This window comes from Sceloporus occidentalis, unplaced genomic scaffold (genome assembly GCF_023333645.1).
Source record: "Sceloporus occidentalis isolate IW3139 unplaced genomic scaffold, rSceOcc1.0.p SCAF_74, whole genome shotgun sequence".
NCBI classification, from domain to species: domain Eukaryota; kingdom Metazoa; phylum Chordata; class Lepidosauria; order Squamata; family Phrynosomatidae; genus Sceloporus; species Sceloporus occidentalis.
The window spans coordinates 3,475,761-3,503,456 of record NW_028317054.1 but is presented as its reverse complement, the minus strand read 5'-3'; the positions used below and the strand labels follow the sequence as shown (position 1 = coordinate 3,503,456).

The 27,696-nt window shown below is 39.2% G+C and overlaps 1 protein-coding gene across 2 annotated transcripts in view; it reads left to right on the top strand.

Annotated features, from left to right (window-relative positions):
• The first annotated feature begins 7,664 nt into the window (after positions 1–7,664).
• The window catches only part of LOC149285967 (obg-like ATPase 1), a 67,189-nt gene continuing 47,157 nt past the window's right edge, over positions 7,665–27,696 (top strand). Inside the window, exons 1-4 of one of the 2 annotated variants that reach the window (XM_089494713.1) lie at positions 7,665–7,679; positions 7,760–7,860; positions 9,939–10,082; positions 11,326–11,453. In XM_089494713.1, the coding sequence (XP_089350839.1) occupies positions 7,665–7,679; positions 7,760–7,860; positions 9,939–10,082; positions 11,326–11,453 (388 nt within the window). Of the gene's footprint in view, positions 7,680–7,759; positions 7,861–9,938; positions 10,083–11,325; positions 11,454–27,696 lie in introns of those variants that run through there. The other variant, XM_089494714.1, reaches the window with a different exon arrangement.

The window sequence follows — 27,696 nt, the reverse complement described above, 5'->3', positions numbered from 1 at the left end:
GCTTTCCTTTCTGTGTGATTTTCCGTCATTATGGTTCTTGAATTCCTTGAATAATGATATATGCCATGAACAAATAGACCGAGTGGTAATGGTTTCATCAGTGTTTTCTGAGATGTGTATCCCGGCTCCGTGAGCGTGTATTGGGGCCCCGCACCATTTGTCAGGCAGTATTTTACATTCTCCCATGTATCCGGCTCAACGCGCGTTTCTAGTACTCTTGACTCGTGGCATGTTCACAAACCATACAGAGTCGACCTTGACTCACTAATCGCCTGCAGCGTCGTCTGTTGGTCTTACTGTCTCGACTGCGCGTCACACGATGGGCGACCAAGTTTTCTACTTTACTCTCTTTGTTTTCAGTGCCATTTATACTAGAACAGGCTGTTTCCACTAACATTCACACTCATCCACGTGATAGTTATGGTGAAAGTGAGCAAAACACCTATTTGCAGTACCCTCCGTGGAAAAATTATTTAATATTATGCCCAGGTCTCTGCACTGGCGTAATGGAGGGCCTCACATTGGAGGGGGACCCTGTGCCCGGTGGGAGCCCCCAACACCAGCACCACCAAACCTCTCCCCTTAGGCTGGGGATACTGCTGGGGCCATGGGCTGCTGCCTTATCCATCAATCAGTCCCTTGGTCAGTAGTAAATGCATGGAGGGACTGACCAACAGAGGTAAGCCCTTTCCATTGTCGCTCTCTGAAACCCCTAGGTCAGCCAATATGGCCACCCTGTCCTGAACACATACACCTCTTCTCTTTACTCGTTACCTTGTCCGAGTCCCACCTTTTGTTGTTCTCCTTAAGCATAAAGTCCTGTGCTGTACACAGTAATGTACAGGGACAGACAAGTGACTTTAAGGCCAGCGGCCACCTGATGACGCATGTATAGCCGATGGCTGGGTGAGTGTGGCTGCATGCTATGTTTGTATGAACACGTGGCTTGCCAGGCAGTGCTGGCCACACACTGCAGCACCTGAAATGTGGCTGGAGTAGCAGATCGGGTGAGTCTGGGTTCATCGGCCAGCGGCCCACCAGCCATTTGCCCAATGTGCCAGATGGGTATTATGCAGCCATACTGCTGGATATTAGTATTTTTATTGTTTAACATGTTGTAGGTTTGCGTTATTTGTTTTATTCTTATAAATCATACATACTTCAGGGGAACATGCTGGCATTTTATTAGTAAATGCACCTCCATATTAACATAAATCCAGATAAACCATGGTCCACAAAACATGTAGTTGGGTAAACTAAAACAGATTCTGCATTTTTAAACAGATCTATTGAGTTAAACGTATATATATATTTGTTTGCAATATTTGGTTCAAAACAGGATTTATTTATGTCCTATTCCATGCCAAGGATGCAGAGACTGGTGTATTGCCGGTATTGCCCTCAGGTTCCCAAGCAGAAAAAGGTGAAAAAGAGGCAAATTAAAGGCAATTATATAATGTATTTGTGGTCTGTAATCTTGTAGTAACCAAAGTGTAAAACACAGTAAGAATAATTACCACCTGGGTCCACAACTTGGGTCCAACTCAGCCCAGCTCACCAGGTTCAGCTTAGCTCATTGGGTTCGGCTAAGCCCAGCTCATCAGGTTCGGCTAAGCCCAGCTCATCGGGTTTGGCTAAGCCCAGCTCATCGGGTTCGGCTAAGCCCAGCTCATCGGGTTCGGCTAAGCCCAGCTCATCGGGTTCGGCTAAGCCCAGCTCATCGGGTTCGGCTAAGCCCAGCTCATCGGGTTCGGCTAAGCCCAGCTCATTGGGTTGGGCACATAAATACTTTTGTCCTGACTTGGTTGCTTTTCAGGTAAGGTGTGATGCTTCTGATTTGCAGAACTGAGTTCCTGTTTAAGTTAAAAGTTATTACAACTGAATTTAACTCACAGAATGAACAGCTCAGAAAACTTATGTCAGCTGAATATTTTTAATTATTCCCCAGAGCTGTTTACTCTTTGTTGCTTTGGCGCTTGGTGTCTATATACATCCCTGCACACGCATAGGTGACCCATTTACCCATTAAGTCACAGATCTGCACACTCAGGTAGTCTCAACCTATGTTAAATTTAGGCTAGACTAAACTTGGGCCAGACCCCTCCATGCAGAGTCAGGCGATATATTATATTGGACTATATTTTCATATGAGGCATATTTATAATATTTGCATACATCCTATATTATTTTTATACATAATGTGTCAAAGATTACAAGGGTTTTATATTAAATTCAGGTTTAGGTGGAGCGCTATGACCTTCTTCTGACTCCTGTACCTATAAATATTTGTTGGAATAACGGCTGGTTTCATTTAGGGAGTTAATCATTTTCACTGCAATATTATTTATTCTATAAACATTAAAGCGTTCAAAGAATGTATACAATCAGAAACACGTGTCCACGACCTATATCTGTTTATATTCTGATATATTTTTGCATTTATGATAATTTAGAAAAGGCAAAGGAGTTTAAGCTTCAGTTCCCCCCAGAATAAAATTGGTACAGAATCATTATTAAAAGTAATGTTCTTTGGCTTCAAAATGCTAGTTATTATATAGAACCATGTCATTTCGTTTCATGTGACTGCTGTATTTGCACTGATATAACACCCACTCTCCCCTTTCATAAAAAGATAAAAGAACACATTGATCCCTTGGCGAAAACGTTAAATATATGGTCTTAAGGTCACGCACTATATCCATGTTGTTGAGAATAGATCTGTTACTACAGTGCTTCGAATACAACATATTTACGTGTGTGTATATATACTATGGTTTAAATATGTACATTTTTATTTATATTATATTTATGATTATTTATATAATATTATATTATATTATTTATATAATATTTTATATTTTATTGTTTATATAATATTTTATATTATATTATTTATATATTTTATATTATATTTAAATATTTTTTACTAACTTTATAAACTAGTTGAGTTGCTAGAACATGTTCCTTGTGTCTGAAACATAAATTCTGAGCAACAAAGAGGTTAACAACCTTGTACAAAGGAACACAGAATTCCTCTGTTTCTCATTTGCAGTTGGTATATTGAAGGAGTAAAATGTGAAAGTTGCATCAATCAAGGACAACGGATACTATGAAGATTTTCGCTTTAAAGTACTTAAATACCTTCTGGCTTATAACTGGGTCCTTGTCATCGTTGTGATTGCATTCCGTATGCTCTCTGTAATTTCAATTTTCCTTCATAAGTTTTACCTGTGATCAGCGGTGAGCGAAGATACGGAACACTCATTTAAGATACCAAAAAAGGCATATCATTAAGTAGCTTAAATTATTCTATTGTGCATTTGAAATGTTTTCCTAGGTATGAATTTGAGTTTATGCTGTTTATTAGTTCTTACGTAGCAGACACTGCGAATACATTTCAGACATATTAATAACCGTTTGAAGGGATGATATTCGCAGCATAATACACGGCCTTAGAGTGCCGTGACGGACCATGCAGTTATTTCGCTACCTGGCACTTTAATTGTCTATTTGTAGGAAAACGTACATACTGTTTTAAGTTGCTTAGTCAGTGAAATGAATTTAGTTTAGTGATCTTTTTCCTTTTTCAAGTGCTTGATGTGGTTTAGCCACTCAAAGACCTTTACATTAACTAATTAATCTAAACATACAACACACATACTTTTCCATCATGAAAAACCCACTTCTCTATTTACTAACATAATATGATTTTGTTTATGTACGCCGTAACAACTGGCCATTACAAGGTAAATGGAATTGCTTAATAGTTTAATTACCCAAATACTTTATGAACGTGTAGTCTTTTCTGCCACAATTCTTTCTGAAGCCTACAATAGCCACTACCTGCTTAAATCGACAAAAGAATACATCTTACATTTCTATTAGCTCTTCTATGATCTATGTATTAATTAATGCCAATCAGATCTCTTTAGCATTTTCTCGTTAGACCCCCTAGAACTCTTGGTGAGGAAAAAGGCAAATTGCATGGGGTAGAAAAACATTTACATGAAGGGAACCTGGAACTTTCCCATTTATGAAAATGCATTTAAGTGTAGGTAGATCATCGTAGTAAGGGTTGTCCCTTACTATATGGCTTGGCTTCTGCTTTGTTAGGGCCAGAAGGGCATTTGGCAGTAACTGTAGAGTCAATTTTCAGAGGAATATTAATACATTAACGGTAATAATAAGATGCCATACTGGATGCTGGTCTACAACAAGCAACCGCAATGATATTCAAACTTGAGACAGCCCATCCTTAGTAAAGTTCATGTTTGGCGATATTGGTGGACACTACAGCTGTTGTCAAACCTTGGACAGTTCAGACCACAAGTCCCCCGGGCAAGTTGCCAAGCAGGACTCGCAGCTCACAGTAGGCGGGAGATGAGTAGTTCATGGTCAGCAAGTCCACACAGGTCTGCAATGCAGCGTGTGACTTGGCAAAGCAGACTTTATACCGAGACCCGGTAGCTACAAAGACCCTCAGCAGAGACCTGGCAGCAGCAGACTTAAGGCAAGGGGCATGAGGGCCACCAGATGACATGGATGGGCTGGCTAGGACATGAGAGATACCTTACTGCTCTACTGAAGACCACCACCCGATTGGTGGGTTTTCGAGCCAGCAGCTACACAGGCAAGCCTAACGCTTGGTAATAAGTATCAACTAGATACAGTGAATTATTTGATCCCCTGGGGATTTTGGACGTTTGCCCACTGACAAAGACATGATCAGTCTATAATGTTAATGGTAGGTTTATTTGAACAGTGAGAGACAGAATAACAACAAAATACATAATAATGCATTTCAAATAAATTATAAATAAATTTGCATTTTACTAAGTGAAATAAGAATATCTTAAGGCAAAATGGTGAAGCTTCTGGTGACGTCCACTCCCCAATCCTCCAATCAGGGTTGAGGGCGTCACTGGAAGATGGCAGCGAAGGGAGGGAAAAATTCAGTGAAAGAGCCTGCGAACTTTGGACAAAGAATTGTAGCTTTTTGCTTAGTTTCAGACCATTTCATGGTAGCCGGGTCTGGTCTTGTTTTTGGAGATTTGTACGAATTGACGAAATTAGCACATTTTGTTAAACTTGCAATTTATACAAATCCGAATGCACAAGTCTATTCCAAATTGATTACCTATGCATTAAACAATGTAGATCCTGCCCATTCATGACACAGTTATGTCAGGGAGTTCAAATCATTCTACTCATCGTATCACCAATGATGTGGTTCAGTAAGTATCCCCAAATCATTCCGCATTGATAAAGTAATATGCTTTGGTACGGGGTAGACACCAACATTGCTCATGATGGACACTTACAGGCGTCTGTGGAGGACAATGTCTTTAGACCTTCACAAACCTTGCCACGGACGCTGGTGTTCTCGTACGGACACTTATCCGCCTATCCCTGCTTTGGTCTGACAATTCATTTCATGTTTTCACACTTCTTCTATTCTCCATATTGTCGACTCTCAATTTGCACTTAGAATATATTACTCAAAATACCTTTACGTACCAGCATGTGACAGAGAACGAAAGTATTTGCTTTTACTTAGGGTGATTAGACGGCTTTAACAAAAATAATGGACTCCAGCAACGTCAGAGGCTTGGGGTTGTAAGAAGCAGCGCACACGCCTTTGACTCCTGAACACGATGATCATACCGTCTGATTTTTTGCTCTTGCCGCCGCATCACACTTATGCCATCGCTCCTCACTTGGCAAACTAATACTCGGTCAACACTGTAACCGAACTTGTTATTTTCTTTCCTCACCTCATCTCCTACATTTCTAGCAAAACAAATCTTCAATAAAGAAAAAAGAAAAGTTCCTAGCGACGGGTCCTAATTTTACAAGCCTAGAAATCTAGTTTTTCTGGAAATTATCCTGGCGGATTCTGTTTACGAGGATTAAGTATGACGCAATACATGGGAATTCCTCCTCGTCCCAGGACCCAGCACTCTAGCGAGGGTTCACCAGATGGCTCCCTTAACGGAAAATGTAATAACCCAATTAGAGGAGAAATCTGCAATCCCTACCCAAACCCGAGGCTTTAAAGCCGATGTGTACTCAGGACTCTGGCTGGGGGCTGGGCCCTAATACCCTTACATATAGCGTGTCAAATATATAAATAATCCTTGAATGGCATTACTCCGGAGGCGCCGGTATTTCACGCTGAAGCGCAGCACGGCCCTTTCATTCAGCAAATCATTTTTATATGTAATTTCATTTTTAGAAATCACTCTCTCCGGTTTCCGTCTACAAATACGATCTTCCTACAAACAGCCCAATCCCAAGCGATCATCCTGCGCTACAGCAGAAGCCGCCAGCCCTGACCATCCTGATCCAAGCGGCAGCATGGCGAACTCCGTGCAAGCAGTTTCATGCCTGACCTTTCACCTTACATCGCCAGCCAATGGAATGTTGTGTTATGCGAATGTGCCGCGCGATGTCCCGCCCCTTCCGTCTCTGGGACGCCGGCTGCTGCTGAACGTGCGATTGCCGGGGAGGTCTGTGAGGTTTCACACCCGTGTGTTGCCGGTGAGCCGTTCCGTTTAGCCCGGGAAGAGCACGTGCTTCGGAGTGAGGGTGAGTGCTCCATATGCTGGCTGCCCGGTGGCAGAGGCTGCTCTCGGGCACACGCACAGGCCATGTGCAGGCCTGTCAGGGATGCAGCTCTCAGTCATGGCACTTCCCAGGAGGCGTCTGCCAGCTCATGCTTGTCATGGCTGATCAGTCTGAACATAAAAGGAGAGGCTGTTCCCAGATCGGGTGAGAGGAATTCGCTTTACCCGCCCGGGTGACAAATTACTGTCAGAGTATAGATGCCTCAGAACGGCAGATACACGTTTCCTGCGGACGGAAATAGTTTTGTTAATTGCTGAGCTGATTTCTAAACGGGTCTGTGGCTGCTTTACCTTTATTAACATGCATTCTGACATCACCGGGACACTCCAGCCATTACATGCAGTTTAGTGCATAAGATAGCTGGAAAGTCCCTTTGAATTTACACAGTGCGCCCCCCCCCCTCTAGCAGTGCATGGGGGTCTGCTGGATCCCCCAATATGCATTTACCTATTTTCCCCACTTGATGTGCAGAAGACGTGCTCGGTCTCCGGTCAGCGAGCGCACTGGCTCGGTAAATGCCGGGGACGAGGGTCTACGCAGACTCCATTAGCAGTCCCAGTGATTTCAATAAAACCTCTTCTGCTGATTGGCTGCTTCAAGCAATTTGTTGGCCCACACAGGAGCAGAGCAACTGCAGGGCTGCAGCTTCTGTGTCATGTCATTCTATCTTTTATTACAGGGGTTCTCATGGACCGTAAACTGAATTACGTGTCCTGCTCATGTACATGATGCCCCCTGCTCTCTAACGTACAGTATTATACAGTAAGCAGCGTTCTCCTAGGGGACACGTCCAGCTCTACCGCTTGCCAGATTGGCGTCAGTTCCCCATATTGATGGCATCAGGTGTCATTTTTAGAGAACGTGTGCTCAGCTTTCCCCGTCGTCCTGCTGTTATTATTAGCAAGTTGTGTGTCTGCGAACTGCCCTGTAGTTATACCACCGGATCTTCCCCGATGGCGCTTTTCTGAACAGGCCAAAAATGATTAAAAGGCAAGATTCTAATATAATTCTGTCTCACTCCTTCAAGAAATCCAGTAATGGCCCCCAAAAAGGTAAATTGTTAGAAAATCCTCACTTCTGTAGTAACCAGTACAAACATTTTTATTCATTTGCCTTTTTAACTGCATTTCAGATGCCGCCCAAAAAGTCAGACGATGGACCAAAGCAGCATCCAATCATTGGAAGATTTGGGACCTCTTTGAAGATTGGAATTGTTGGATTGCCAAATGTAGGGTAGGTTACACCGGATTTCTAATATTTAGTACATTTTAATAATTTTATGCAATAGCTTAGTTAAGATGATGTAAGTACACTATCCAGGTACAACTTTATTATTATTATCTTATATTTATATAGCGCAACAGTTTACACAGCGCTTAATACAATACATAAATTCAAGGGGTATGACAAGACTAGAATTGACAGACTAAGGCAAACCGATACATAAAGTGGAGAGAGCCCGGCTCGCAAGCTTACAATCTTGTGGGAATGGGGTGACAAACATAAGGCACAGAGGGTGAGAGGTAGTGTGGTGGTCGTATCAATGACAAGGAGATTCTAGCAGCTAAGATGTTGAGGCTTCTCTAAACAAGTGGGTTTTGAGATGTTTCTTGAATGTTGGGAGGGAGGGTGAATGCTGAAGGTTCAGTGGAAGTAGATTCCAGAGATATGGGGCAACCCGAGTGAAATATTGTAGATGGGAAAAGGAAGAGGTGATAACTGAGGAGGAGAGCCTTAGCCCGTGGGAAGAATGTAAGGATGGAGTAAGAGAGTATTTGCTTATGAGAAATGTATGGAGGAGCAGTGTTATGGGGGGGCCTTATATGTTGGTACCAGGATTTTAAATTTAATTCTAAAGGTAATTGGGAGCCAGTGGATGATTTTACAGAGTGGGGAAGCAGAAGAGGAGCGGCGTGCAAGGAAGATAAGCCTAGCGGCAGCATTTAGGACAGACTGTAGAGGAGAGAGTCGAGACAGTGGAATGCCAACAAGAAGAGTGTTGCAGCAGTCAAGACGGGAAATAATAAGTGAATGAACCAGAGTTTTGGTTCCACATTGCATTTGAAGATTCAGTGGCTGTGTTGGAGTAAACTGTCCAAAGTTATGTCTTCATTACATCTGAATGAACCCAAAAACCAGATTCATGGCTTCCAGTTTTCGGGGTCATCCAGATGCAACGGTTCAGTCAATGCCCTGGAACCCCTTCCACTTTGAAAAGCGGATCTGATGTCCGCGCGGGGCACAGCCTCCAGACCTACTCTGGGTGCCGAGAGTCCTGTTTACAGCCAACATGTAAAGTCGAGGTTTGTGGTGGTTGGTATGCAGCTATGTTTTAGAAACTATGCCACTTATGGCTATGTCTAGAGCTTAGCGTAATGGAGCATATATGTCAATATCTTGAATGTGAACCTTCACCATACCTACAATCTACCAAGATTTTAACTGCATTATATGATTCCATATACAGAGTTTAGCATACAATCTATAAGTCTACCGCTCGTCAGTAGACTAACTTTAAGCAGCTTCAACGTTGGACTAGGTGACACACTTTACTTTATAGGTGCATTTTTTTCATGTGTTCTGGCTAATGCTTACATACATGTTTATAAAGGTGTATGTGGATTATATGTGTCATGTGCAAAGCCCTGGTGCTATTGGATGTGTGTCAGTTTATAAATAGTTGCTCATTTGAAATATACATGAAATTGAAATACTTGAAACCGCCATTTTAATTTAAATTGTATTCATAAAACTTAGGCACTTTGGGATATTTCTGGTTACAAAAAGAAAAGAAACTAGAGTCTAAATTCTCTGTTTCAAATACTGAACTGCTTAGATGGTTTTGATACTTTTTTTTTTATTATTATTATTATTATTATTATTATTATTATTATTATGTGCTTTACTATGCAATGAGAAGAGGAGCAGCCAGCGGTGTGGTCAGTAATCCATCCAGAATCTCTGCTCTCTACAATTTTCGTTTAACTTCAGCACCGTGGATCCTTTGGCTGGTAAAGGCTCATTTTAGCTTTGTCTCAGCTGATGATCTCCACAGCTTGGACGTTTTGGTTACTCGAAGTATGCTTGGTTACTCGAAGTATGCAGTGGGTATAACTCGCATAACTGCTTCCGTTTATAAACTCATTTCCCCCGTCAGGATTTCGATATTACCTCTCCGCTTAAATGTGCTCCTTTTTTAGCAGATGAAGTGTAATATTTGATGCTGCTGCAATTTAATATGTACACGTTCCGTGCTGAGGGTTGGAAGGTCTTTAATACAATTTCCATGTGTTTTCCCTTCGTTTTCACAGGAAATCAACTTTTTTTAATGTGTTGACTAAGAGCCAGGCGGCGGCTGAAAACTTTCCTTTTTGCACCATTAATCCAAATGAAAGCAGAGTACCGATTCCAGATGACCGGTTTGACTTCTTGTGTCAGTACCACAAGCCGGCAAGGTATGGCTCTAGGGAAATGTAACTACATCCGATACGTGGTTTTCACATTAACGGGTTCATAATAAAACAATAATGCAGTTGTTAATATTATCTTTTATGTATTTGGCATGAACAATTTACATAGCGCATCTTACGATACATACATTACTGAAAGACATTTTATTGGGTGTTTGATCCGGACAATATATAGGAGCTTTGGCAGTACACAGTTGTGTGTCTTATGTTACAATAAACAGTATGATTATACAATAAATTATTCGTCTTGCGTTCTTTGCTGCTTCCTCTACCGTTAACCGTTGATGGCCAGCTCAAACTAATCTATCGTTGGTCAATCCACATAGAAAGTCAGGTCACGGAGCTACAATACATACATTAAGAGGATCTAACACAGATAAACAAAAGGAGCTCATAAATTTACAATTTAGATAGTTGGTAAAGGTACATTTTGTTAAAAAATGGAGATTTCATTAGATAATTTTTTCTTATATTCTTGTCTTTGCAATCACTAAACCAATATATCCTGAAATGTATATAATGTAATTATTTTACAAATCGAATGTTATTTGTTTTTAAGATCGGGTATGTATTTGTGTGTATTACCACCTGCCTTTACTGCAAAGTGCCCTTGTGACTCTTGCAACCCCCCCCCAGCCCCTTTAAAGCAAAATATACTATTTTATTAAAACATGGATTAAGAAACTGAAAACACCTTTATTTTTTTTTATTTTTTATTTTTTACGGTCCTTTACATTTTATTTCTTAGTGGGAAAAATGTGTGTTCTACAAAACATTTGAATAAAAGTTAGAAGTGGGTAACAATGTTTCTTCAAATACTCTATAGCAGATGATCAGTAAACCAGGGTGGGCAATTGTTAGCTCTCGAGATTAACTGTATTAACGACTAATTCAACGATCCGCGTCAAACCTTTAACCGTTTGTAGGCTGGATGTGTCTGCGGATCATGAGTTATTGAGCATCAGCTTTGATGTTTCTTATTGGCTTGGATGGAACACATTTACATTAATCAGTAGGCCATTGAACATTAAAAACGGCATTATAATAATTTCCAGTATGGATCTTCTATCTCCTTGCTGGATGTGCGTTTAAATATTTAACTTGTGTAACGAGTGTTGTATGGACAGTAAAGATTTGTTTGGAGTCGCCTACGGTTTAATGTTATTTCCATGTAGATTTGTTGGCTAGTGCTCTCATAAAACTCATGATTTTTTCCTCTGTTCTCCAGCAAAGTACCAGCCTTTCTGAATGTGGTGGATATAGCCGGTCTCGTGAAGGGAGCCAGCGCAGGACAAGGTCTGGGGAACGCTTTCTTGTCGCACATCAGTGCTTGCGATGGAATCTTTCATCTCATGCGTAAGTGACATTTCATTTTCTTGGAAAATCCTCAAATTTGTTTGAGCGGATCTGCATATATTTTTGTATAGATAAGTGTAGGTCCTCTCTAACCTCCCGCAGCCATTTCAGCAGATTTCTGCTTCTGAACATCCAGAAGAAATGTTATTCGGTATTGTGCTGTATAAATACTGCTGTCACGGTCCACTAACGGCACTGAATGTCCTTTACGGATAGGCATGTGGTCAGTTTCTTTTGCGGTGTTTGTATATACAACAAACCAACGCTCCATGAAGGCCAACCTTCTTACCGTACCACGTCATGCCAGTCATCCCAAACACTAGAATTGTCCATCTATGGATCCAACCGTCTAGAACCAAACACTATTACATAATACTGTGGAAAGAGACTGGGAGGTTTGCCACATCTTGGTGACACGGAGTTTGGGGCTCTTTGGAGAGATGCTTTGCATTTTGATCACCCGCGGTACACGCTGTAAGGTGCCTGGTTTCCTCTGCGCTCTTTTTAAACTAGCGCTTTGAAAGGATTTCCATGTTCTCTTTATTTAGTTTGTGGGAAGAGATTTACAGTAGTAGCACTTATGAAATGATTGTTGCTTGCTTTATATCTTATTTTCTCTGTAGGGGCTGTCATGCCATGCTAGTTCCTTTCCCGCTAATACTCTTACTTTATCAAAGCTTTTATATTAAAAATTGTTTGACGGCTAAGCTATTTGATTTATTTATCTCTTTTGTATCGCGTATTGAAAATGTATAGCTTTAATCAATCTCGTCGCTGCATTAGAGATTTCTCATATGCTATTTTTTTCAGGAATATTTGACTAAAAAGTGCCCAAATTGGGTATATTCTAAAATAGTTTTAACTAAATAATTTTCTCGGAGGTCTAGCTCTGGGATCAGCCAGTTCCGTGGGATCCCTGTTATAATCACGGGAGACAGAACAGATATTGTTGATAAATTAACAATTTGCCGGCTAATTGACCATGATTGATTAAATCTAATTAGAAATGCTAGTTGTGTCCTATTAATAAGACACGGATCTCGGTTTCCTTACGGAAAACTTTAAACTAGATACCCCCCAATGCAATTCTATTGACCGAGCAAGGGTGCTTTTTAATTAAATCCATTTACTACTTCGAAGTCTGATAAAGACAGCACATACAACTAGTATGTTATATCCCGGGCACGGCGGGCATTTGTTGCGCATTCTATTTAAGCGGGGTATGTTTCCAGAGTCGCAGATCATGTCTGCATATAGATTAAATATATTATGAAATATTTATATTTTATATGTAATATATATAATATATTTCTGGTGTAGCAGCCGAGTAAATATCTTCACTATTTAAAGGATTTTCTGATGTGGAATCATGTGACTCGTCCCTCTTGCGTATCACTATGGCGTCTTATTGATCGTATTATCCTTTTGGTGTCTGACGTTATTTAATATGATCCTTTCTTGTCTGGAAGACATTCTTCCCTCACCTCCTTTGTGGCATTTCTTTTGTTTAATGGCTTAAGATCTCAAAGTTAGTAAAGTGCTTCTTGAAGCTTTTTGGGTTTTTTTGTTTGGAAAGTCGTCTCTCCCTAAGGAATTAGCCTTTACTTTTCTTATATTATCCTCATTCTACCTTAACTTCTATTATGCTTTTTTTCATACTATTAGATCGCTGTGTACACGAAACCTTTGTATACTTTTTTTATGTAACAGAAGAAGTACTTGGCATGCAATCAAATAAGAGCACTTGCCACCTAACAAAATAAAATATAAGTAAAGCAGAAGGATATTTATTGCTTCTGTAGAGCTTTTTCACAGATTATTTTATGTATTGGAATTATGCTTATTACACCCAAAATCTCCATAGATTTGCATGCTTTTTCTTTGCACGTAAAATTTGGTGCAGTTTCTTTACATGACATTTTGGGCATATTATATACACATTAAAATGTTTGTTTTGGCACTTTTTATTTTGCTATTTGGCAGGATTATTTTCTAACTTGTTTAAGATTTCTATACAGAATTATCCAAATATGTTTCCGCTTGCTTGGACTAACTTGAATAGAATCCATATTTCATCTTGAAGCAGCAATCTGTTATTCGCTCGCATGAACGATACATATTGTGCTCCTATTTTTTACTTGTCTGGAAATTGTGAAACTAATTAATGCGAGGGGTCAGTTTGGACAACATTGCACACTAATTTTTTGCATGGAAAGAGATGTGAGTTACAAAGTCTGGTATAGAGGTATCTAAAAATATCCCTGCGCTATAGACCTGCTAATAAAATGTATTACTGTAATATTTTCTACTCTTTATTGGAAAAAAACTTTATATACATTTTTTATTTTACTAGAACAGTGTCTTAAGTGACATATATACAAAATGTGTGTGTATAATATACCGTGTGTGCATGTATGATGTGTTTGTATAATAAAGATATACACGTTTGTGTTTAATGTGTGTGTGTGTATATATATATATATATATATATATATATATATATATATATATATATATATATATATATATATATATATATAATACGTCGTATAAATGTGTATACATACATTATATATGATATTCTCTACTGACATTTCTGTGAAACTAGCTCTTTGATAGTATAACAAGGTGGGTATTTAGGTGTCCGCCAGCCAGCACAGAGCACGTTATTGAGCCACGCGATACATGATAACATATCATTGCAACTTGGATTTAAGCTGCAAACTCCGTGTCTCCTGTGAAGGGCATCCTTCTTTTGGTGAGATAACCGCAGCCAGTGGCATGCTGTTTACAGATGGAACTTGTTAAGTTTTCCCAGCAGGGTCTTTTCAACGTGACCTTGTAGGCCAGAAACTGTCGTGTGATGCGGGCTCTGCGACAGTTTTGTGCACAATAATGGCCGAAGAAGGAAAGTTGTTCTGTACGGTGCCTTATACCGCCGTGCAGTGAATGTAAAATTACCGGAAGATAAAGGGATCCATCAGCCACGCGTGTTTTATTGGCTACTGCTGTGTTAACCGTGTGCGTCCGAGGAGTTTACCGGATCCAAACGGGTGAATTTACATTTAACTCTAGTGATGTTTGCGTGTTTACTGAATACTTAATCAGTGTATGCAGCTCATGGAAGAAGTGTTACGGAAAACTTTTCTTCTGACATCATACAACGGGCAAATATCGGAGCGTATGAACTCATCCATGTTAACCTGTGTGTGTTATTACAAATAAAATCATGCTTATCATGTATTTATTTTTTAAGTGTACATTTTTAATTTAGCATAAGGATATCCTTTGTTGAAAGGGTGGTGGATAAGTGGAACAGAGTTCCAGCATAGGCAGTGGAGATTACCATGGTTGGGTAATTTAAAAAGCATGTGAACTGGCTTCTAGTTGGCCTGAACAAGCTTTGGGGTTCTATATCCCCTTGATGACAATTGCCGGTCCGGGCACGTCACCGAAAATCGTGACGATTATGACAATTGACGTGCCAGGACCGGCACGTCTTTAAACGGGTGAAAAAATCGATCCGCGATCGATTTTTTTTCACTCAAACGGTGTTGCTCTAATGCCTCGACATCGAGGCATTGAGCAACACCAAAAAAAACATTCCCGGCCCCCCCCCGATCGCTCCTAGGAGCAAATAAAAAAACATGTTTGAAAGACTGCACGTCTTTCAAACATGGCCGAAAAACGGGTTTAGGAAGCGATCGCGAGTCGCTTCCTTTGCTTAGCTGGTGTTGCTAAGATGCCTCAGTATCGAGGCATCTTTGCAACACCTGTTTAGCAAAGGAAGCGACTCGCGATCGCTTCCTAAATGCTCAACTTACCTTCCCGGTGCCGGCGTCTTCGAAACACATGCGGTGTTTCAAGATGGCGGCGCCCATCAAGCCGGGGGCGGAGCCTGCTGTCATCATCGGGGGGGGGGGTGTTGCTGGATGTCATGGACATCCAGTGAATAACACCCCTAGTGGTCAGATCACTCATAAGAGTGATCATGATTTGCTAAATCAAAGGCAATGTTTTCTAAACATTGCCTTTGATCAGTATTGGATCTGCCTCCCTCCTTCACTTGCTTCTAGTGAGGGAGAGAGACAGATCAGTGTGTTTTCAGGTATTCTCAATAATATATATATATATATATATATTGATCCAAAGGCTCTTATAAGAGCCACCCATTTAATATTAACCCCTTCATTGCCATTGATCACTGCATAAACAGTGATCTTGCATAGTGGCAATTGTTTTTGGGGTTCTATTTTTTTTACATTTTTTTTTACTTTTTTTTTTTGTACTTTTTTTAGGGTTTTTTTAATTTTTTTTATTAGAGCCATTAACCCTTTCCTTCCCCACTATTTTTGCTGCAATTGTTGCCATGCAGCGGTATACGGCTGAGGAGGCATGTTCCAAATTTGGCCCTTTTGCCCCCAAACAATCTGACAAACCCATGCATGTGGGGTATCAATGTACTCAGGAGATGTTGCTGAACACATATCGGGGTGTTGTGTGACAGCAACAACATACCAGGAGCTGTAATTTTACACCTGAAGTACAAAGTATGTTTAAAAAACAGCAAAAACAATTACTATCACAAACTTTGACAAGGGTTGGTGGTAGGATTAGTGCATGGAAAGGGTTAAACTATCAGCATCTAAAATACCCTGGGGTGTCTAGTTTTCAAAAATATATGGTTTGGTGGGGTAAATTTAATTTGCTGGCTTCAAAGATGCCCCAAATACCACATAGAGACAGAATTACCAGATTCAGAGAAAAATGGTTTTGAAATAGCAAAACGCTACTTGTACTTATTGCCCCATAACGTGTAGAAGAAAGCAAAAAAACATAAAAACATTGGGTATTTCTAAACTCGGGACAAATAGTAGAATCTATTTAGCAGGTTTTTTCAGTAGTTTTTTATGATGAATAAAAGATTTTTCAAATAAAAGTGAGAAATTTTTTTTTTTTTTCAATTTTTCGTCATATTTTATTATTTTTATTATAGAAAATTACATCATATATAAAAAATTATGGTGTCTGAAGAAAGCCCTTCTTGTCCTGAAAAAAACAATATATAACTTGTGTGGGTTTAGTAAATGGGTTAAGAGAAAATTACAGCTAAACACAAACACCGCAGAAACGATAAAACAGCCATTGTCACGAAGGGTACAAAAAATAGAATCAGCCTTTGTCACGAAGGGGATATATATGTATATAATATATGTATGTGTGTGTTGATGTCTCATTGGCAACGCCAAACAAACTTTACCCTATAAATATAGAGTTCGATGTATTCTTATACATACTGGAGTGTTGCTGTGTAATGACCATGGAGGCTGGAGCCATTGTGCGCAGCATGCTACAGTATCTGTTGATTTATGTAGCGCCATCATACTCCCCAGTGCTGTACAGCGGGTACGTCCATTTGGAAAAGGCTAAGGAATCTATTTCCGGCTGTGTGGGACAGTGGCTTGTATTTTTTTAAACACGCATGTCTTCAGCCGTGGGCCTTCGCACACCAGTAGATGCTGTTCTGATTTGTCTCATTTGAACGCTCAGGTTCTCCTAATGCCCTGCCTTTCACTTTCTATCTCTCGTGTACCATCCTATTCATCATGGTGTGCAGGGGCATTCTCTACCGGCCCATGTGTGCTCTGGGCAAGTGCTTTGTTCGCGTTAAACTATGCAAACTAAGTCATTAGCCTATTCGGAAGACCATTCATTAGGAAGCATGTGAAGCATTTGCGTTCTTTAATTCTACTTTAGGGGCCAACGGATATTACCCCGGCGGCATTTATAAACTTTGGAGTACTCTGTAGACTGCAGAGAGCGATAAAATTTAACGGCTCTATAAAATAATGTGAGTACGATCTGCCTTACCAATGGCATTTAGCAAAATGAAGAAGACGTATGGTTTTTTTTTTTTTTTTGGTTTTTTTATTTCTTTCTTAAAAAAAAAAAAACCCCACAAAAAAAGCTTTTTAGAGGATTTTGTATTAAGCTCTGTAGGGAATGACAGGGAAATGCCTCTGTGTAAAACCGTGTGTGTGTTTGACAAGTTTCCTTTTTTTTTTTCCTATGTAAATTGTTTCTGTTGCATTCCAAATAGAAACGTGTCGGCCCATTAGCCTTTTAGGGCAGGTTATGAAAAATGTATTTTCTGGTGGATAATTTCCCCTCGGTCTCCGTGGTCAGTATTATACTTGGAAATCTTTTTCTTCCTGCTCTGTTGATACAGATGCAAAGGTAAAACATCTTTTCAATTTTACATGCTTTTGTCAAAATGTTATTCGGAAGCATCATGAATTATTCCCAGACTGTGTATTCAGGAATATTCTCGGAACCTATTATTTGATTGGGGGGGGGGGGGGGCTCGCCTTGTTTGTCTTTTCTTCCTCTTATACTTCCTCATCTTTTTAAGGAGCCACAGCCAATTGCTTTGAAATCGCCTAGAAACCTAAATAAGCAACCGGGGCGATTGTCTATAACACATTTGTGCGGTTTCAGGGAATCTTGAGCCTTTGTTCTATAAGTGGAAATGGGTTTGAGGACTAACGATGGCCAAATGGATCCACTCAACGGGTGTGGAAGGCTTGGGTTAGAAGGAATTGCCAATAAAAGGCAAAGCAATAGACAGTCTAGCAGTATTACCAGCAGTCTTATATTTAAGGAGGATTCAAGCAAAATAATTAGAGAGGTTATGGTTTATCGAGGTGTTTATTTTTCTTTTTATATCATAATTTGAAATATATAATCCCATTTATCTTTTATGATCCTCATCTTTTATATTCTGTTTTTGTTCATATGTTGGCATGTGGAATTCTTCTTGGTACTTTAGCATAAAATACGGTGCTACTTACAGTAATGTGGGTTACTATTCACAAAAGTCTGCTTTTCTCATTTTGTTCCAATAAATGTCCTCCATCTGCAGACCTGGAGGCTTCATTGTCCGTCGTGATATTTTTGGTCAGATATCTGTTCGGTTGTGCAAAATGTTATATTGTAACACCCGGTGGCCCAGGTTATAAAATATAATATATATTCTCCTGCTATTAACATTATCCCACGTGTTTGGCTGGTGGCTTCGATGGTCACCCCAAGATATATGGGAGATTGCGGAGGGCGATTCCCATCACGCTGATTACTATCACGCTGATTACTTCTCTACTTACTTGTTGAAGGCTAGTTTTTGCCTTCTTCGCGCCCCCAAGATGATTGACTTTAAAACATGGCACTTTATTTTGAATGTTTTTTTTTTTTTTAAATGTTAGAACTAGGAACTTATAAAATCTTTTATTTTAATTCTCAATAATAAGATGAGTTTCATTCGTCTTCGTTCTATCCTTTACCTTTTTTTTTTTTTTTTTTTCCCCGCAAGCCACCTGTTGCCTCTGATGGGCCCCGTATATAAATTTGAGCAAAATGCTCATCACTCATCAACCATCAGCAGAAGCGTAAAAATTACTCACGAGGCTCGTTTTGCAAGAAATTCTTTTGTGTCTATGACACTAGCTTTGTTTAAAACAATTAAAGTGTTACACGCTAGAATAATTTAAATTGCGACAAGGAAATGGTGATGTTTTCTTTCTTTTTTTGCTTAAGGAAAAAGTTTCTGGTTGTGGACCTCTCTGTTTTTTGTGTCTGTAATATGGCAATGTTGATTTTAATTGAATATTAATTGTTTATTCTCAGCTACTTCTTCGCCATATTTTTTTTTTGGTTGTTGTTGCAAATTTTAAACACACACATTCATAATAAAGATTTTTAAGACCGTGCTTTAAAGAGACGTACATTGGATGATATTATTATTATACGGTATTGGTAATGCAGTAGTACATGGTTACATAGGCCGTGCCTACCATATGGAGATCCATCACATGCCTGGTGCTCCGATTAGTTACATAGATTTAGCCACCATCTGCCTCTCCGCTCATCCTCATCTTATTGTGATAAAATCATATACTTTAAATCCATAAGTTAGTTTTAACATTCATTTACCGACGCTAGGAGCTACATAGGTGACCCTCTTTAAAGGTCACGTTGGTCAACAGAACGACTGCGGCTTTTGAAGAAACTGCATGTTATCCCCAATCGCCGGGGGCCTAGACGTTCTGTTCCAGCTCTAAACCAGCTAAAATATTTCTTCTAAGCTACTTCTTGCAAAGCTTCTGCGCACCCTTTCAGAACTTGTATCAGGCTCCGGAAAATCAATCCTTTTTGTAAAGGAATATTATAATGTGACTGGTCACTAAAGTTCAGCGTGCTGGAAGGATTTTGCCGTGTGAAATACTACACATGAAACTAATGGTGTAAATTTATCGCTGATTGAGATAACCGGCTTACTACGGTAATACATATTTTAGGCTTTTTTTTTTTTTTTTTTTTGGCAGAACAGCTTCGTTCTTGGCTATTTAGGGTATTAATGGAAAGGAAATTGCCTTTTTTTATGCAAATATGTCACCAGTTTTTGTCCCCTCCCAGATGCTTTTAAAGAATCGGCGCTGGGCTTTTAAACGGTAACAATAGCCGAATGCTCCAGCACTCTAAGCGCCGTTGGCGGGTAGTCTGGGTTCCCCGGCAAGGTAAATTCAGCAAAGGTAAAGTAGATTATTCACTAAACGCAACAGGGATTCTGTATGCAAAAACACTATTTTTTAAAGAATAAAAAAGGAAAAAGTACTAATATATATATATATATATATATATATATATATATATATATATATATATATATATATATATATATATATATCTCGTCAAGTGTCTGTGTCCAGAGCTGTAGCGTGAATACTGACATATCCAGCCCGTTGCATTTAAAGGGGCAGTACCTTGGTTTGGAATAAAGTTTTTTTTATGTAAAGTATCAAAACGTATGTAAGGTACGTCTTGGGGTATCGATCGTTTCAAAGAACATCTGCACAAGAGCCGTTTGCCTCTTGAAAATGAACACAAATGTATAACCTATACATGTAAGAGTGATTTTAGAGGCGTTACAATAGAATGAACTGTAACTCTTACCATTTTGTTTCTTTTTGTTGACCCCAAAACCTAACATTTTCTGCTACCAGTAACAATTATTCTGTTCTGATGTAGAATTAAGTTAATTGGCCAGCAGAGTGTTGGCATTTTCGAGGCATGGTATGCTTTGGAAAATGTTTCAGAGTTGGAGGGGAGTAATTTATACCAAGGACGGTGCCTATTGCTTTTACATTAGTAGATGCCTACTACGGCCTCGCTAATACATCACCTACTGTTAGACAAAACAGGTGAAAACTTCATACAGCGGCAGATCTGGGGGGATAACTGACTTTTACATTTTTCTGCTACTTTTTTTACTAAAAGAATCAAACTCTTCAGCAAATCAGAATCACAGATGTGGCAGGTGACTGTATGTGAGGAGATCGCATGAGTAATTCATAAATTAGGTCCCGGCAGAGATTAAGGCGTTTATTCACTAAGGTGAAAGAGCCAGGTTTCTTGTCCAAGAAGGGCTGGCCCTATATCATGCATAGTTCAATCAGCAATGTGAGTTTTGTTGAATCACACTGATTTGACTATGCATTGTACAGGGCAGCTCAGCCATTCTTGCAGATATCTGAGCTTCCTCCCCGTAACCCATGCAAGAAATCCACATATAAACCATTCAGATCTGTTGGCGTAACTCAGAACTACCTTGAAAACATTATTTTAGGGGATTAATGGATGTAGTTAACAGTGTTGGCTTGAAAAATTGTCTGAATGGCAACTGGGTTGGTTGAATCACAGAAGTCCTATTTTAATGTTATGTCCTATACATACTTGTGCACTGCCTTCTGAAATGTTATTGACCTGCCCTAGATAGCGATATATCGGGATATGACTCAGACTTGGTTTGGCAAGGAATATTATTATGTAGGGGGGTAGTCCTTGTGTATGGCATCCGTGAGGAAGGAGCACATAAATGGCTCTTGTAGAGAGAAGGTTATTGCAAATGTATAATCCTTTTGCTGTCTGGGGCATGAGGCAGCTTGACATTAAAGTAAAAGTCTCAATTTTCATGATTGGTTCCCTTTAAATGAGAAACAATCAAAATTAACTGCTTTGTCTCCTGCTCTTTAAGATCTGATGGGGTAAGCTCGGCTCTGGCAGGTCACTGTTTTATCCCCTTTCTCAGGGATTCAAAGTGCTTTGCAGCCGCAATTAACACATCATTATAGCCCTTTTTCTTTCATTTTAATTGGCAATCGTTTTCTATGGCTAGTTCTGAAAAGCATGCAAGAGCCTCAGAGTGGGCAGGATCCTGACTTCTGGCTTTGAGGTCTATGAGCTTTCCTTCAATACCGTTAGCATGGTCTAACATTTACCTTGAATACATAAAAAAACAAAATAGAGAAAATATTTCCTCTCCTCTTAAACTAAACCTCTTTATACTACCCCTAATTCTGTCTACCAACCCACCAAACTAACACAAAAAATAAAGATAAATAAAAAAAATCAACGCAAAGTATTGATCAGGTATTATTGCACAAAGTTGTGTTTAAAGGGGCCGTTGTGCTCTGCAGGGGACTGCATTTTTAGTGGTTCTCTGTTCCCTCTGATCAAAGTGAGAGAGGCGAGAAGCAGATCGTCTGACTAAACCAGCCTTCACAAACGTTTAGTTTTGTCACGTGAAAGCATGTGATTTTTGTGATTAGTAATCACATGACTTTAGCAGACTCCAATTAGTTCCTGCAGCCAGGGAACTAAGGGCTAACGGGGCATCAGAGCCACTGCTACAATAATTCCGTAAGGACGTACTATTATGTCCTAATGGTCCCTGCAACTACTTTATTTTGTGGCGTAATGTTATGTCCTGTGGTTGTGAAAGGGTTGTTAGGGGGGGTGTTGTACAATTTATCTTACTACTTTTACGGTATAACTTGTGGATACACGTGTTTAGCATCATAGAAACGATGTCAAAAGTTAACTTCTACAAGAGGGTCCCTGTCCTATCAGTCTGCTGTCAATCGATATATCCAGCTGGTCTTCCTGTAGGAGATATTATATGTTTAAACGTTTCTTGTAACGTATGTGAATTGTGTGTATGTGAATTGGCAGAATCGCTTTAATTTAGTGTTTTTCCTCTTAAAATGTCTGCGCTGGACTATTCGCGTTTTTAATTTTACTTTGTATGGGTTATGTGCATTTCTAGCTGTTCGTTCTCTTACGTGTATATTCCCTCTTATTTTTGGAAAAGAAAATCCCGAAAGAATGTTAATTAAGATTGCATTAAGCAATCATAGTGTTATACTTTTACATTAAATTATCCACAGATGTGTATTCCCGAAAACAAAAACTGTGGTCAGCTTTCTGTGGATAGGTTTTGAACATTTATGGCCTTTCATCATTAAAAGAGCAATTTAGGTCTCCTATTAGAGGAGCAAACGATTAACTCAGATTTGGATGGAAAACTGCTGCACGTTGAAATGAAAATCCAGGAATCTTTGAAATAATGAAAACAACTGAAACTCCCTGAAATGTTGCATATTCTGTGATTTATGAGGGTTTTCTGTTACTTTATGTTGTCTCCAACTTTAGCTATGTAAAGATCTTAAAAGCACCCCTTGTGATAAAAACAGAGAAAATAAAATGTTCCATGTTGGGTGGGGTTAGAGGGATTTTTTTTCATATATATTTATTTCTTAGGAGCCAGACAGACTTTCTTCTAGAAGCCATAAAATTAGTCCACGCGCATGTTGGGGGGGGGGGGGGACAACTCACATTTAGCAGACTTTCATTTATTTATTTGTTTTTATTATATTTGGGCAACTCTGGTCTTAATAGGCAGCCCTCGTTCTTGTGACTGACCAGAAAAGCAGTGGCCAAGGTTAAAGTCCTATCGATAAGTCCTTTGTTTCATACGCCCTTGTATGTCTGCACACAAGAAGCTCTTATGTCTGTCTCCTTAGAACTTTTTCTCTCCTTTGACCCAATATCTCAAAATATTTTACATTGCCCAATATGTTGCTTTACATTTTCAAATCTTTCTCAGCCCCTGAAGATTAAATAATCATTAATACACCATTATATGTCATTAATATAATCTTCCACCAATATTTGATGTGTCCTTCAGGATGTATGTCATTTCCAGGTGGTTCTCAGGGCCTTGTGCGTTTCCTCACCTAGAGACCCAGCCGTACCCCTGAGATGTCCTTCGTTCTGTTCCTCGGTCTGTGACTGTATCATGGTGCTCGGCAGCTCTAAAAGTCACAATTTGTATAGAAACAGCAAAATTATGTTTATAAATTAAACTGTGTAAATAAAATGATATTTTTAAGACCATTTGTGCAAGACCATTTTTTTTCCTTCATTTTTAAGCTTTGTTTGGCATTTCTTAGCGTTTTTCAGTGTAAAAAAACACAGAACAGCCCGTCGTTCATATTGTAAGCACTATTTGAGAGCCACCGTATTAAAACCTATACAGATGTGTATTCGAGTAGACAGAAACGGTTTTCAAAGTTTACTAGCGCTGAAAAGCTTTATATGTTACACCTCCACGTAAAATTACAGAGCAGCGGAAGTATAATGTATTGGATATTTTCTTCTTTCTATGTATGTTTATTACGAAGAGATACCATTAAATTTTATTTTAATTGCTTTGTTGTGTGCTTAAAATGTTTGCATTCTGTGGTTACGTGTGGTGGTAAAATTGACATACTTTTCTTTCCTTAGATCTGGCTTATGGTTAGTATAAAAAAAATTACTTTTCTCAAACAATGTTTTCCCAAAATGCTTGGTTACGTGATCTTTTCTACGCTTATCCACATGCCAAGTACTAACCTTCAGCGCACGCCAAGGAACTGAAAGGTGTTGTGGTCCTTTTGTAGGGAATTTGGAGGTCTGGCTGCACCATTGTTCTGCTGTTTTAAGTAAAAGTAGAATTGTTTTTATATTTTTTTCCTGTTGTGTCCCTTTTGCAAATGCATTTGCCTTTTCTCCCACCTCCAACAATTTTGCTTGCAGGAGATATGTTCGTCCGAACCCATCTTCATGCACATGATGTACTTACTGTCGACTCCAGCGTTGGCTCAACAAATGCTGCATGCGGGGTCTATTTAATGCCCCCTCTGATTTCAATGGAGAGTACATTCCTGCTACTGATTGGCCACTTCAAGCAGCCAGTCGGTGTCAAGAATTGTCAGACCACAGAGGAGGAGGACAGCTGGAGAGCTGCAACTTCTACCTCAAGAAGGTGATTTATTTTTGTTTGTAGGAATGCATATTAAAAAACTTTTATTATGAGTTTAATATGAGTTCTTTAGTGGAACCAACAGGAACCGTAAACTGTCTCTCTTTAAAACATTTAGCATTTTGCTTGTCTTTCTAGCTGTCAGTCTTAAACGAGAGCCCTAAACAGTTTCTTTTCCTTGGTACCCCAGACTAGTATCAAGTACTATGGGTACAGCTAGTATATATCTGCGGTCGTTGTTTCATGGCAAAAAATAATTACATTCTCGACATGTATTTGGAGCAGGAATACTTTTTTCTTTTCTATAGCGCCATCATATTCTGCACCGCTGTACAACGGCTGTGTCCTTTGGACATTAATTTATCACTATATAATCGCACATTGCCTAACCAGGCATTTGATTTAAGACACTCGCCCTTTGTCAGTCTCACGCTGACAATGGCATGAGTGTAGGGTGTGGGCGTTATTGTTGTTTTGACATTTGGGTTAAAAGCAGAGAAATGATTGGTTAACAGACATGTCATTCAATGCCACAATACGCTTAATTGTGAAGTGTGTTACCTGCCGGTTATTCACCAGATCGTTGCGTGAGGAAGCAGCTTCTAACGATCCATCCTCCTTTCAGACCTCGGTGCATTAGGAACAAAGCCCACTTGGTCCTGGAAATATAGAACAAGCTGGCCTAAAACCCCCCCCCCACTTATATTAAGTAGTTAACATTGACTGTGTTCATTAACACATTAAGCACATTTTGTCCTTTCTATCTTTTAACACAATACGTGGATACAAATGTCCCCTTTTGCAATATAGAAAATATAAATGTAAAAATATATACTTTGAAGTTAAGCATCAGATATTGTTAGAGCTCTATTAGGTGCCATCAAGGTCTAATCTCTCTTGTGTAAAGTAGAAAAACTGAAGTGATGGCTAATAAACGTCTGAAAGCTCTGGTCATCTGGTTTTAGATAATCCATTGTGAGGCTCAAACCTGTTGCCTGTCAGGTCTTTGGGATTTTGGAGGTTGGTGTTAGGCTGTTGGATATTTAATCGCATGGAATGAAAGCGACTAGCTGAGAAGCTAAATGATCATAACCAGTGTCTTATATCTGCAAGATGATTCATTGAAACCTATGTGGGGGCTGTATTAATGTAAAAGAAGTTATCAGGATGTCAACATACAATAGAAAACAACGCTAACAATATTTCCAAGATGTCCTACAGAACTGGAAAATCATTGACGCCATGAAATCTAAGAGTGTACTACTGGTAAATGTTATGAATGCATACTCTAATCGTATAGTAATTAGAACCCCTCCTCGTTCAGGTGTCATATGCGAGTGACTTTTCCATCCTTGATGCAGCCTTCTTTCCCCATCACGATCCTCCATAGGTTAAGAGCACTGTAGACGATGAGAAATATCACGTGTTGAGGTTAATTCTAAGGGGTTGTACTGGGACTAATCATGTGCCACAGACCAAGGGGTAATTAATAGGTGCAGAATGCTAGAATCGTAGATCCGAGGGGAAGAGGAACAAGGAGGAGGATCTGACGGAGATAGAGGCGAAACATGGGGATGACATGGGGTTTAATATATTTAGATATACATCATAGTTTTGTCTTTTCAGGAGTAGCCTTTTATGTGACCCACCTCTCTCTATAAACCTTTAAATGGAAGCCATGATCCATGCACGACAGGTAATCCGCGGAGCAGCGTGTCCATAAATAGGGTAATGTAAGTGTGAGGCGTGCAGTTGAATACGGGATCAGGACAGCAAAGCGGTCCAAAATCATCAATATAAAGTGATGGTGATAGCGCTCTGAGCATGACCCGGCTAAAATATACATTCAAATGCGTCTCGGTCATTATACTGGAGCAGTTGTATTGCAATGTCAAAGTAAGCGTTTTCCATGTGACTCATTGTATTATTTTTTTCTTTGCAAGCATATTTTAAATGATGAAATCACAGGAAAATGCAGAAATAATTCCGGTCATGTTGACAAAGGGGGATTTGAAAGCAGAGACTGCAGAAAGTTGTGTTAAACAAGGTCCTTGAATATTTTTAATCAGTTTGTCTTTTTATATTGTAATATTAACTGTATAAATATTAATTTAGTATTTTAATGTGTAATCAAGGTCAAAATAAGGGGGAATTGTCTTTCAAAATGGAGAGTAATGGAGCCTGGCGCTATAATAGATTTCAAAGTTGAGTCTTTCAAACACAATGAAATAGTGATTATTCCTGTGGATGCAGAAAGAATTAAAATGAAAAAAAAAAGAGAGAAACAAAGAAAAGAATAATTTAAGTAACAAAAGCCTGTGACCCAGAGGGAATTAAATTGTGTGGAAATAATTGGTAGAACCTTTCTTGTTAAGAATATTACCGGGAGCATTTCTTAGATTTTGCAGAATAATTGGGGTGTCCCTCAATTTGCCAATTTTGGATTTGCAGAGCAAAAAAAATAAAGAGTAAAGTACGACACCACTACTGCTTTTTAACCCCTTTTAGTGAAATGAAATAAAATATAAAACAATAAACGTTCTAGGCCTTTCTCACGAGAAGAGTTAATGTCTGTTCTCTCTTGAGCTGGCAAATTATTTTTCTAATGATTTCTAAGATCTGTCTGTCTAGCGGAAGCAGATATACCTGCTAGCAAAAACACTGAATTCTTTTTTTTTTTTTTTTTTTTTTGTTCGAGTTTAAGGCTTGCGACAAAATGGTGCACGGTGTGTTTTCATTGCTTGTTGAAAGACTTTCATGCCGTTAAAATAAGCATTTTGCTGGTGGCTGAATTAAGAGTTTTTGTCAGTCTCTTCTCATCATGGATGATTAAGCTAAAACGTCTGCTTGTCTTGACTTGTGATCGCCACAGCTTCAGATAACATGCTTTGTGATTGAAGGTCGAAATATTTTGAATTCTAATAGGCTGCCAGATGAATTGCTTGAAATAGACTGTAAAATTTCAAGGCTTCCTTTTCCATCTGCTGTGAAAAGAACCATTGGGAATGGTTGAGCTTGATGATCATAGAATTTACTAGATGGTGA